This window comes from Asterias amurensis, chromosome 1 (genome assembly GCF_032118995.1).
Source record: "Asterias amurensis chromosome 1, ASM3211899v1".
Taxonomy (NCBI): Eukaryota; Metazoa; Echinodermata; class Asteroidea; order Forcipulatida; family Asteriidae; genus Asterias; species Asterias amurensis.
The window spans coordinates 3,204,631-3,217,758 of NC_092648.1; the positions used below are offsets into that span (position 1 = coordinate 3,204,631).

Sequence of the window (13,128 nt, forward strand, 5' to 3'; positions counted from 1 at the left end):
AAAAAAAATGGGACAAGGGGTTACTCGTTGGCCGCTCGCGCCACTTGGTATGTGCAGATCCAGTAATTTGTTAAGGGTGATACGAGCCTTCATTGTGCTTGTTTTCAGACCAGTCAACACAGTCAGACATCACTGGGTCAAACAATGAGATTGTGAATGTGTGTACGCGCCAATGATGGGTCACTCTCCTTTTGACCTCAGGCAAGGACACTGTTTGCGCTTTTGACGTCATAATTATAGCAAGGAGTCTTTTTACACAGAAATAAAAAACAAGAAAAAGCATCATTTCATACAGCATTAATTTATCTTTATTTCACATTGAAATAATTATAGTTATGTAAAATTACCCATGGCTCACACAAACGTCCACCAATCTTTGGTCGAGCTGTTTCATTTGAAGCAAGACAACTTGAACAGAATAGATCCTTATCACGGCACAGCCATCTTTCTTTTTATCAAATTCATCCTAATGTTACTGAAGTGAGGGTAATATGTCGAAACAGTCTGGTACCTTTGTTTGAAATGAGATAGATAACTATCTTTTCCAATGTGTGAAAAGGGAACCCAACAGTCTGGTCCCTTTGTATGAAACAAGATTAGATAACCATCTTGGCCAATGTGTGACAGGGAACCCAACAGTCAGGTCCCTTTTTATGAGACAAGATTTATAACTGTCTTTGTCAGTTTGTAAACAGGATAACCAACAGTCTGGTCCCATAGCCGTCAATGCGTGTGTGTACTCGAGAGATCCAAAAAAGATGGCCATACCATGATAAGAATCTACTGGGTCCAACTTCATAAAGCTGTTAAGCAGAAATTCTGCTAAGCAAATTTCTTGGCTAAGCAAGAACTGACCTGGGTACCAGCACAGCTGTTATAACAGGCTGGTGACCTATAAAGCAAAAGTTGTTGTGCTAAGCAAGTTTTTGTGCTTACAGGCTTTACAAAACTGGGCCCTGGTTAATAGGATCCTCTAACAAGCAGCAGCAATTTGAGGACAGTATATCTACGGATCATTTCTAACCTATACAATTTCTATGAAGCAACTATTAGCGATTGTCGAGTCCACATAATATTCCAATATCTTGAATGATATTCCTAGATAATTTCACTCTGAGCGAGCCACCGATGATAATTTGACAGCCATCAGCAGACGACGAACACACTCAGTGAAAATGCTTTAGCAATTCTTTGTTATTTCCAACACAGGGCTCAAATTTTACACTGGACCACTGGCCCAAAGGCCAATGATTCAGTGTCGGGCCAGTAAACTCAAGACAGGACAAGTCAAGTGGTCTTTCCCAATTCAACATCTTTCTCTAAAAAAAAAGGTGTTCAAATGTTGAGTCTGAGTCTAACAAATATCTTTCAATTTTGCTGAGTATCACCCATTAAAGGCAGTGAACACTATCGTCCTGAAAGCACACAACTTTGTGTGATGAGGGTGTTTTTTCTTTCATTATTATCTTGCAACTTCGATGACCAATTGAGCTAAAGTTTTCACAGGTTTGTTATTTTATGCATATGTTGAGATACACCAAGTGAGAAGACTGGTCTTTGACAATTACCAAAAGTGTCCACTGTCTTTAAACAGAATAGATTAATCTTCTCTTATTGTTTTGTTTAAATATGAAACAAATTAGATGATAAAACCGTTTTCTCATTCTGATTCTAGTCTCTTCTCATTTTGATTCTGGACTTGTAAATAAAAATCCCGGCCCAGTGAAGATTCTGGGCAACAAGTCATGCAGTCTTGTGGATTTCCCGCAATTTTTTTTTAGCCCTGCTGAGATAGTGCCCTGTACCGTGTTATATTTAGCTTATTTAAGGAGACAAATAGAAACATTCATAAATATCTATAAATTAATAAAATCATAAAAAACCCTCACACATCTGAATAATAAGTTAATTTGGGAAGATGTATGTGCAGCCCTGCCATTGCGAACAGCAAAAATTGGTAAAATTCATTTGAACAGTGACGCTACATGTAATTATGTCCAATTTACACTACCTACAAACAAATTTACATATAATTTAAATGAGTAACTTTTGTCCCGGGCAAAATATCATTCGAAATGTTGGCTGTATGCTAGACTTGATTCAAGTCCCTTTATAGTGTGAGGTCCCAAACACGTAACACGCCAGCAGTCACATAAGACAAGTGCACCCCCATCGTCAAAATGTAGTTATTGCAGCAGCGATCAAGCGGAACAGGTTGGGGCCTGGAAAACAGTTGTTTTCTGTGGCGCTGGCACGGGATTAGGACTTGAGTCAAGTCTAGCTGTATGCCAGTGCTTTACAATTTCCTGCTCAGCGTAAAACGCAGGATACCAGGTGCATGCCACATGGTTGTTCTGGTAAGCATAATTGTTTGTGCTTAGTTACATTTGCGCTTCAGCAGCTCTATGTGACTGTAAGCGCATAGAATCTGAATTTAAAGCAGCCATGAAAACTGCCCAAGTTTACCATTTCTTTACCATTTCTTTACATTTAAAATTGATACATAATTTCCCAGCTGTAGATGTACATTTATCTTTTAGCTTGAATGTTCTAGGTATGAACATTTGACAACTATATAGGTTTGTACAAGGTGCTATGTTAACTGGGAAATTCTGAACATTTGGAATGTAATGTATTACATTAGGAGCTTTATAAGACGCAAAGTCCATACACTTATAATATCGAGTCTTATACTAAGAGTACATGTATATGCTTGAGCTTCAAAATCTGTTACTTCTTTTACCAACCTACACACACAAATCATAGGATATAAAATTCCCAAAACGAGAAGGGGACAAAAATTACATAAACAAAAATCCAAACTGGTTTCCAACTCATATTTTAAAGTATTTGCTTCAAAATACATCTTGCCAGTCTGTGGTAGTACAAGTCTTGCGACGTTTGTTTTGTTACTGTGGTTGCCAATAGTGCAACATGAATTACTGGAGAAGAGATATCTGCATCACACAAACATCTTGCCCAATTTCAATTTAGATTCATAGACTTGCCCAGTCCCTCTGAGCCAGCCTAGTGACTAAATGCAAAAAACAGCATCACTAATCAAGACTATGGTAATACCAACTTCCCTTAAAAATCAAAATCAAAAAGGACAAACACAATTGAACCAACCTTGCTTATGAAATTATTGCTTGACAAAAATATGATCTAGTATAAAACTTCAAAAGAAGCAGGGTTTAGATCCATCCAAATATGTTTTTTCCCCTTTCTTCATAATCTTCAGCCTGAAGGCAGGGTATACTTAATGAAAAAAAAAAACCTACTAGGTAAAGAGCACTGAAGAGCTGTCAATATTAGAAAGTATTGTTAGAAACTACACCCTGAAGCACCAAAAAGTTGCATCTTAAAAAGGTTTCAGCTCAGGCAAGCTCACAGTTTCTTGCATCAAGGGTGTAGGGTGTTTTTTCTTTCATTAATTTCTTGTAACTTTTTAGGTGTGTTATTTTATGCACAAAGTGCGCATAATGGTCTTTGGCAGATACTTAAAAAATACCCTGCCTTTCAAAGACAGATATTAAACCCTGCTTCTTCTGAGAGGGATGTATCATGCAAGTATTACGACTACAGTCAACCTACAACTCATAAATTGATGTCTATCTGTCTAGTTATGTCATCTACCAGGATTATATTGCATTTGATACACGTAGGGTACACGAGTATGAAGGAGTTATCTTCAACTCAAAAAACACACAGGTAGTTAATCAAAATAAACAAATAAAGTCCATATACACTTTTGGTAACGACTCAATTTTAGACTCCATAACAGGTATAAAAAAAAAGAGGACAGAAGAATCTCAAACTCTAAAAGCTAGTTTGCAACAGTGGAGAAGTATTCCAAATTCTGAAAATCTATTCCGCGGTAGTAGAGAAGTTTCCCGAATTCCCAAAAACCTACTCCCGGGTAGTATAATATACTCAGCAAAACAAGTTCTCAAACGAACATAATCTACGTAGCAAGTAGATATACACATGGTGTTACCGCAAACCAAATACACAAGAAAAAAAACTAAAAAAACTTATCTTTCCAGCACTCGGCCTCGTTGGATACAGGACGCAGAAGCGCTATATTTTTTCGTATTCCACTCGCGCTTGTGTGATAACTTACAATATAAAGTTTTTATACCAGTTTGTAAATTCATCAACCCAGAAGGTTCGAGAAGCATCATTAAATTTTTTTAAAGTGTTTCACAAGGAACTAAAAGCAAGATTTAAAAATATAAAAAAAATACAAATTTTCCAGTTTGTTAATTCTTAGAGACGGTTAAATGAAACCAACCAATTTGTAAATCAACTATTTATAAAGAAATAGTTACATACACAACTCACCAAAGAGAACAAGAAAACCCCCAATATTTTTGATGTGTTTTTTTTAAAGGAAATTTGGGATAGTCAGAGGTGTTACCAATAGTGTATAGAGACTTGATTTCTTCATCTATTATAAAAAACTGAACAGTCTTACACTGTACATTTATGTATTGCTTAAGGTTTGTTTAAAAAATTAGCAAGGATGGTTTTCTAATCCTAATTAACAGCTATTATCTTTATTAGTATGCTATTCATTGGGACCCCAAAACTGCTACAAAATTTCAGTATTCTAATATCCGAATACAGAGTCCAACAACTCAGTACCAAATACATGGATCTCCAAGTACAAGTACTTTTCAGTCATGTATCAAGTATTGGCAAGTACCAGTGCAAGTATCCAAGTACTAAGTATTCTGATATCTGAAAACAGATTCCAACAAATGAATACCAAGTACATGGATCTCCAAGTACAACTACTTTTCAGTCATGTATAAGTATTGCCAAGTACTAGGGTGGCCGAGTAGTACTTAAGTACAAGTACTTGAACAAAGTACCAGTGCAAGTCTTCAAGTACCAAGTATTCTGAAACCTGAGTCCAACAAATGAGTACCAAGTACATGGATCTCTAAGTAGAAATACTTTTCAGTCATGTATCAAGTACTGCCAAGTACTAGGTTTGCAGAGTAGTACTTAAGTACAAGTACTTGGACCATCGAGTACCAGTGCAGGTCTCCAAGTACCAAATATTCTGTGAACAGAGTCCAACAAATGAGTACCAAGTACACGGATCTCTAAGTAGAAATACTTTTCAGTCATGTATCAAGTACTGCCAAGTACTAGGTTTGCAGAGTAGTACTTAAGTACAAGTACTTGGACCATCAAGTACAAGTACTTGGACCATCGAGTACCAGTGCAAGTCTCCAAGTACCAAGTATTCTGTGAACAGAGTCCAACAAATGAGTACCAAGTACATGGATCCTTATAAGTACAAGTACTTTATAAAGGAAAATACTTCAAAATAAATGGTATAAAGTACAAGTACTTCATAGAGAAAAATACTTAAAAATGAGGTATCAAAACATTGATAGTTTGTTGCTTTCCAAGTACAAATACAACACTCCCAAAATTCCAGCTTGTCTGTATCATCTTCCAAATCAGGACCAGTAGACAATTCAAAGGAAAACCATGATATACACCAAAAGGTATTTCAGTTTACCACTTTGAAATCGTCGACTATATTTGGCTGGTTGATTTAGTTAATGTGGATGTTAATAACCAGTTGACTGGTATCCTTTTCCCGGTAAGCACAATTGTTTTGTGCTTAGCTACTTTTTGTGCTTCTAAGCAGCTCTATGAAATTAGTTCCTACTGGTCCAGTGCACCAAAGGTTCAATGATCTAGCAGGGAGTAAGCATTTTAATAATCAATGGATTTAAAATGTGTAATTACTCAAACATTTATTGTCCGTATTGCTTTTGAGTTATTTCTTCAGTTTTTAACAACATTTTCTATCATACAGGCGCAACATGCTTGGGAGCACATTTTGGCATACACTGTTTGGAAGTTCTAATAATAAAAAAACCCACCACAAACGGCAAAATGTTGCCTCAGTGATTTTGAATGCTAACAAAAACATGAGAACAAATTCTACTTCAACAGCGACACTGACAGATACCAAACGCTATCCCAAGATTTTCCTCAAACATATACATGTACTCTTTTACCTAATCCTGCCATCCAGATGTACAACAATGGGTTGACAAATACCATAACTACCAATTTATACCCAATTTAAAAGGCACAGCTTTATGTACAATTTGTAAAGCATCGACACTGACTGTTTCTTTAATGCTCATATTTTAAAGTTATAAAAAAAAAATCCCCAAAAGCGTCTACTGAAGATATACCTATGTCGATCCTGATGTCTATAAAAAAAAAAAAGATTTGAGCAAGACTATGGCCTTTTTTAGAATGCTGCATTTTGGAGTGAAAATGTATAGATCTGCTTCATCAATGAATGACAATAACCATCCAAAAGATTTTCAGCTTTTGTGCTGGACTTTTTAAATGATGCCAAGTTGCACAATTTCGGACCATAGTTTGTTACAAATCAATGTAGAGAATTGTCTACTTCCGAAGTCCACATAATGTAGCAGGCTCGATACTTCACAGAGGCAACAAAGGCGATTGCCTTCATGCCCCTGGTTTGCCTTGGTGCCCTTGAACACTCCAGTAGAAATTTACAATTTCCTCAAAGGGTGCCCTTTACCAAGGAGAAAATGCCTTGGTGCCCTTGCCCTGTCTATAACGCGTGCCCGATGAAGCTCTGAGCCTGTTTAATGCTTACATTAAGAACAATCTCTCATGACTTCCTTTATGGAATAAAACTTTTCATTCACTCATCCACAACAAATTCTTCCCTAAATTCTGTATTCAAAAGGCAAAAGTTGTGTACAAATGCCCCAAACGGAGCAGATCTTCCTAATACACATTTTCACTGCAAAAAATACTGGTAGCGAATCGCTTAATGTACGTATGCATGTGTTTACCGGCATACATTAATTACACATTTACACTGAACACTATAGTGTACATATATATTTTTATATACTGTCAAACTATGGTTACAATAATACAAGAAATACACCAGTCGGGTTGTGATGAACCAGTCTAATTGGAATACATGGCCTTTTTCTGTTGCTGCCTTCTGGGTACCAGACATAGAGTCAACATTCAGCTCTCAGCAGAATTTGAACAAGAAAATAATTGGTGCGAGATAAAGAGTTAACACACCAACTTAAATCTTGTTTTTGAGGTAAGGCTGTATCTGAATTGGCGGCTAGATCTACCGCTACAACTGTTACTAAGTGTGTTGCTAGGACGCTCTATAGACGATGTGACCTGTGACATCACATGTTTACAAAAAAAGCCAAAGAACCTGCAGGCACGATTTGTAAACAGCTCAATGGAAGAAAACATAATCTTCTATTTTATGGAAACTGCACTGTCCTAATTCTTATCAACTTTTGATATGATGAAAGGGGGGCACATCTCAAAACCTGTCCAGCTTTTACTTTCATAACTCCTGGATTTATGTGGAAATTATGACACAAAATGCCACGTTTCCAATAGGACTAGTGTAGTAATTTGCCTGCCAGAATCAATACCCAACGAATGCACAAGGTCACACAGTATTGTAAACAAAGTTCACATGGTCTATACTTCAACGCATGATGATGCGGAAATCTAGCCATAGCCGTACAATGAAGCTGCTATTTCAGACACGGCCTTAGACTTTCCATCTTTAAAAACAGCAAGAAAGGACGGAGTGGGACAGTGCTTTTTAAGGACTTGTTAGTAATTCTTTTGAAGACAGCTATTGTGAGAAAGGGCCACGTATTCTTCATTAGCTCCCACTCAAGAACATAGAGGAATGACATTTGGTTAACTGGACTTTGAGATTAAAACTTTAATTTTTCCCTTTTTCCTCATTGAAAAAATCACTGATTAAAGCATTTTATTGTCTCAACCTCATACCCAAAACCGAGAACCATTTCATTTACAGTCACCGGGCCTAGAATAACACGGAGTGCTGCGATGCCCTGGTCTTTGCCTTAGTGCCCTTTCAAGAGTGTGCCATAGACATTCAGTTTCTCGAATGGAAGTGCCCTTCGCAAAGTGAAAATGGCCTTGCCCTTTTAAACATGAGGGTTACAATCTCAAAGTCCAGTCCAAAATGGATGCCAATTAATGTAAGTACCAAGCATTTATAATTATTTCATTACCAGATAAGACAAGATTTAATATATACAATAATAATGATAGCGGTCACCATGACAATGCACTGACATCCATGTTATGAAGTGAATACGGTGATAGCTTATGCAAGATGACAGTTTGTGCGATAGTTTTTTTTGTAAGCGAGATGACAGTATGTACATGTACCCGAAGAACCCACTGCAAGCAATGTTTTCAAGGACAATCAAGTTGATTTTGTTTATACTCTAGCCTCGACTGCACTTTGTATGATGTGCGCCTTGAACACCCAGCAGGGTACATATGTGCGCATTAAAAGTCTTTGTAATTATTATTATGACAGTCCAAGTTGGTTTTTGTATATTCTCCAGACTTCACTATGAATGATAACAATGGGGGGGGGAATAGGGGGATCTGACTATTGACTAATAGTCCAACAATAAAAAAAAACATTGCAGTGATGTCACAAGAGGGCACTGTCTGCCCCTTAGTTTGCCACTTTAGGAGTCAAATTGTATGTAACGATTGCACTTTCTTCCTTCATGCTCACGAAAGAAATTACATTTCTATGATGTTCTTCCTTGGGTGATTGAATGATGAATGGTACAGACCTCCCCCCCCCCCTCCCATGGAGCCTCTTGACCAAGATGTAAAAGTGAACGAAATAATGCTTGTTTTAAGCAAGAAGACAAAGCAGTAATTGCTGAAAATTTGGCAGGATTTTATAGTTGAGTATTCTTGCTTCATATATTTCATAGGACTATAGTTTAAAATCAAAAGCAATTCTAAGTAGCCACAGATTCTGACTTGTACCTCAATTTCAACAAACTTTTGAAAAAAGGTTTCCGTTAAAAAAAAAAAGACAAATTTGTTGATCCCGGATTTATAAAACATACCAAAGAGTCTGTTATAGGAATATTTGATCTGGTTAAATAACAATGTGATGAGGAATGATATGTCAAGTGCAAGTGGAAGGAGTTTTTGTTAGTAAAACTTTCCCCGATGTGAGTTTGTTTTTTGTCAAAGACAGATAGCAGGTAACTCTGACAACTTTCCAAAACATCTGCAAGTTTTGGAGTAATCGGGAATGATACAAAATGAGACCAAATGGGTTCAGTATCATTGGCTCCATGATAGGAAATACCAAAGCCATACATGGGGATGAGAGGCGTAAGGTTTTCTGTGGTTTTATTTTAGTACGTGAGTGGCATTTCTGTTGAGGTAAAATGACCAAATAATGTTAACCTTTTTTTTAAGCTATTGGAAGTTCTTCGACATGCTCCTGTGATCCTTCTATTTCAACACTAAGGACATCTAGAAAACAAAAAAATGTGAAAAAAACAACAAGTTTCAAATTATTAATTTTGGTTTTTTACCCATACACCGATGTGTGTTAACACTTTATACACAGTACTTTCGAATTCGAACCCATGACCCTTGCAATTCTAGAGCAGTGTCTTACCACCTAGACTACCGTGGTTGCTCGGTAGCTATAGGTAGCTAAAGTTTCAAATTGTAGCCCAAACTTGTTCATACTGTCACAGCTTCACGATTCTAGCTTAAATTTACCTTAGTTTTGTTTTATAATGAATAGGGTAGATGGCCTTAGCTTTCAATCCAATCCGGACCTTCTTCAGAGGCAAGTTTTGTTTTAATGTACATGTATATATATATTTTTATGCAGACACACAAGACCTGGAGGCCAGCCACCTCAAGGTGTGGGCTAGAAATCAACTATTTTTCCAGGGCTGTCGCACCTACTCCTGGGGCTGAAAAGGTCCCCACCTTTATAGTCCATGCGAGTTAGTATTCAAGTCAACATTTGTTTCCATAACCCTGTTCCTTCTAGTTTTCCAGTTTCTAAAGCATGGAACTGTTATTACACAAGCATCGTCGTTCACAAACTATCACCATAACAAAACTCAACATGGATCTTGAATACATTGCCGCGACGGTCACCGTTATTAATAAAACACCATTGATGGCTAAATTTGTACAATTCTTTCCAACTGTAATTAATTGTGCTTCCAATGCGAATAGAACACTGATATACATTCCTTGTTTTGACAAAATACACGACGTGGGTCAGCAAGGTCGTGGTGGCTGATCCCTACCCAGGTCAAAATAACAGTTAAACCCAGTTAACTGGGTCAACTAGTTTAGCCGGATTAGTGTCCAATTTCCTTTAAAAATCAACTGGTTTCAACTAGGATAACTATGTTTGTTTGTATAAACCAACCGGTTTTGTCCAATCTATATATAAAACCAACTGGTTTGAACTATGTTTAACCATGTTAACTATGCTTAATTGTATAAACCAACTGATTTTGTCCAGTCTACATATTAAACAACCTGGTTTTAACCACGTTTAACTAGTTTATCACTTGGTTTTCAACAGTTAAACCCAGTTTTAACTAGATTCAACTGGAATTTTGACCTGCCCGCCGCAGCGAAGCTTTGTATAGTGTTTTATGTTACAGAAGACGAAGAAGAGTTGAGTGGTCAGAAGTTACCTGTCTGGCGTCGGCTGGAGAGGTTGTCATGGCTTCCCACTCGCCCACGTTGACTGAGCTGTATTGGAGGGCCGGCCTGTAAGGGTAAAAACCATCAAGCAGAAAAAACTCATCAAGATCTTAACATATCATTTGAGGCATTGCATGGTGAGGTATCAATATATATTTGGTTTGCGGTAACACCATGTGTGTATCTACTTATTGCCAAGTAGAGTTTGTTCTTTAAAGAACCGTCTTGCTATATATTCTACTACCCCGGAGTTGATTTATCCGATTGTTTGGGAGACTTCTTAGTTCTGAAAAGACTAGAACAAGCTAGTCGGAACGTTGAGACCAATTTAAGAACTCACACCGCGGTAGTGCAGTTAATAACGATCCTATAAGCTAAAGTAGTAGTCCCAGCCAATTTTCTATACCTTCCACCTAGGTATATGTAGTAGTTAAAAAAGCAAGACAGTTCTTTTCAGAACTGAGAAGTCTCCTGAAAAATCCGATAAGATCTTAATAGATGTTAAGTTTGCATCGTGGATAAAGAATAATCATTTTGGATCTACCCGTATACACTGATGTGTGTTAAAGGAACACGTTGCCTTGGATCGGTCGAGTTGGTCTTTGAAAAACGTTTGTAACCGTTTTTTATAAAATGCATATGGGTAGAAAGATGTTGTAAAAGTAGAATACAATGATCCACACAAACATGCCTCGAAATTGCGTGGTTTTCCTTTTACCTCGTCGGCTAACACGTCGGCCATTTATGGGGGTCAACATTTTGACTCCCATAAATGGCCGACGGTGATAGTTCGCACAGTAGAAGGAAAACCACGCAATTTCGAGGCAAACTTGTGTGGATCATTGTATGCTACTTTTAAAACATCTTTCCAACCATATGCATTATATAAAAAACGGTTACAAACGCTTTTGTTTTGACCAACTCGTCCGATCCAAGGCAACGTGTTCCTTTAACACTGTATACTCAGTACTTTCCTGAGTTCTCTGTGAAAAACGATGTATACGAGTTAAACCAAAATGAACGAGTGTTTGCAATCGGCATTATCAATTATTATTAATAATAAAGGTTTTCTCGAGGGAGTGGTAATGCAATAAGCACTATGAAAAGTATGGTATGTCTACTTGAAAAATAAGCATGCACTCGGACAACTAGAGCCTGATTTCATCAAACGCTAAGCACAAAAGAATCTTGCTTAGCAGAAATGGGTTACCAGCCACAATGTCATGTGGTGTGTGGACCTTGTGGCTGGTACCCTGCTTGCTTTTGCTAAGCAAGTTTGTCCGTTTCTCGGCAGTTTAATGAAATCAGGGCCTAGGTGAGTTATGCAGAAGAAGCTAAGCATGAAGTGTTAGATTCTGTCTCTGGCAATCAACTACATGAATGCTGCTTGAACAATAAATGCCCCCCCCCCCCAAAAAAAAAAAAAAGTCTGTGTGGTTAAGCTCAATCAATGAGTCGGTTGTTGGTTTGAATGTCAGAGTTAGCCAACAACTAAAAGTTTTCAGAAAAATCCTTAAATTGCTTCTCTTCATCTAGGATTATAACTGACCATATCTAAGGGCAGAGATTTTTATTTGCTCAAAGATGCAATCAGGTCCCAAATTCAAGGCACTGCTTACTGCTTACCATGGAAATTTGAGCTTACATTGTTCTATTAAGAGATCCTATCGGCTGTAAGCGCAGAATTCACAGTAAGCACAAACTTATGATACAATATTTCTCTGTTTGGTTACACACCCCAAAAACACGAAAAAATGTTTCATTGATTCTTCACTATCTTCATAAAACATATTTTGGGGTCTGAATAAATATCCAGTACATTACATTCTTAAAGAGCATAAAGCCCTGTTCATACTTCCTGCCAATGCGATACAAATGTTGACGTCACAGCCATGTTTTCGCTGCAGGAGTTGAGCACATTTCAACTGATGCGAAATATTCATTGCCAATTTGTAACATCAAATTTTGTATCGCATTCGCATTTGCAGGAAGTAAGAACAGGGCTTTATTCCCAGGTTTATTTTCAGAGCAATTTCATATTTCTCACGGGTAATTTTTCTGGACGTTGTCGGTTTTTTAAAATGTCTTTTTGAGAAGTCTACTTACATCATCATTTCCCCGACTGGTGAGGACTGACATGGAGCTAGCTCGTTTCATGCTGTAAAAAGCAAGGAGAGGAAGGCAGGGGAATGGGCAACGTTAGAATTAGAACACAGATAAAAAACATCTCGCTTTGTTAGTTGTTTCAAGAACTACTCACATGCAATTACAGGATGTCGAACCAAAACAAAAAATCAGATGTTTGTGTGTTTTTTCTTTGGCGGAACTAACTTCAACACTACAACATCATCCACATGTTTTCCAGTTGAAAAATATCCTTTTTGTTTAAAAACCAAACTCACGATACCAAGTATATCTGGCAGGTTTGGAGTTAAACAACAAATTAGAGCTGAGAAGAGCAGCGATTGAAAGAGATCAAGTGATGGCGGCGACTCCAGGAGTGCGCCCCCATTACAATTTGAGGAT

General features: G+C 37.5%; 1 protein-coding gene across 16 annotated transcripts in view; it reads right to left on the reverse strand.

Moving 5' to 3' along the window:
- Window positions 1–285: 285 nt before the first annotated feature.
- The window catches only part of LOC139942481 (kinesin light chain-like), a 64,930-nt gene continuing 52,087 nt past the window's right edge, over window positions 286–13,128 (reverse strand). For 6 of the 16 annotated variants that reach the window (XM_071939305.1, XM_071939323.1, XM_071939314.1 and 3 more), the window contains 3 exons: window positions 12,709–12,760; window positions 10,593–10,668; window positions 286–9,393 (listed from right to left, as the gene is read on the reverse strand). In XM_071939305.1, the coding sequence (XP_071795406.1) occupies window positions 9,332–9,393; window positions 10,593–10,668; window positions 12,709–12,760 (190 nt within the window). In that variant the 3' untranslated portion in view covers window positions 286–9,331. Of the gene's footprint in view, window positions 10,669–12,708; window positions 12,761–13,128 lie in introns of those variants that run through there. The other 10 variants (XM_071939391.1, XM_071939359.1, XM_071939340.1 and 7 more) reach the window with 8 other exon arrangements.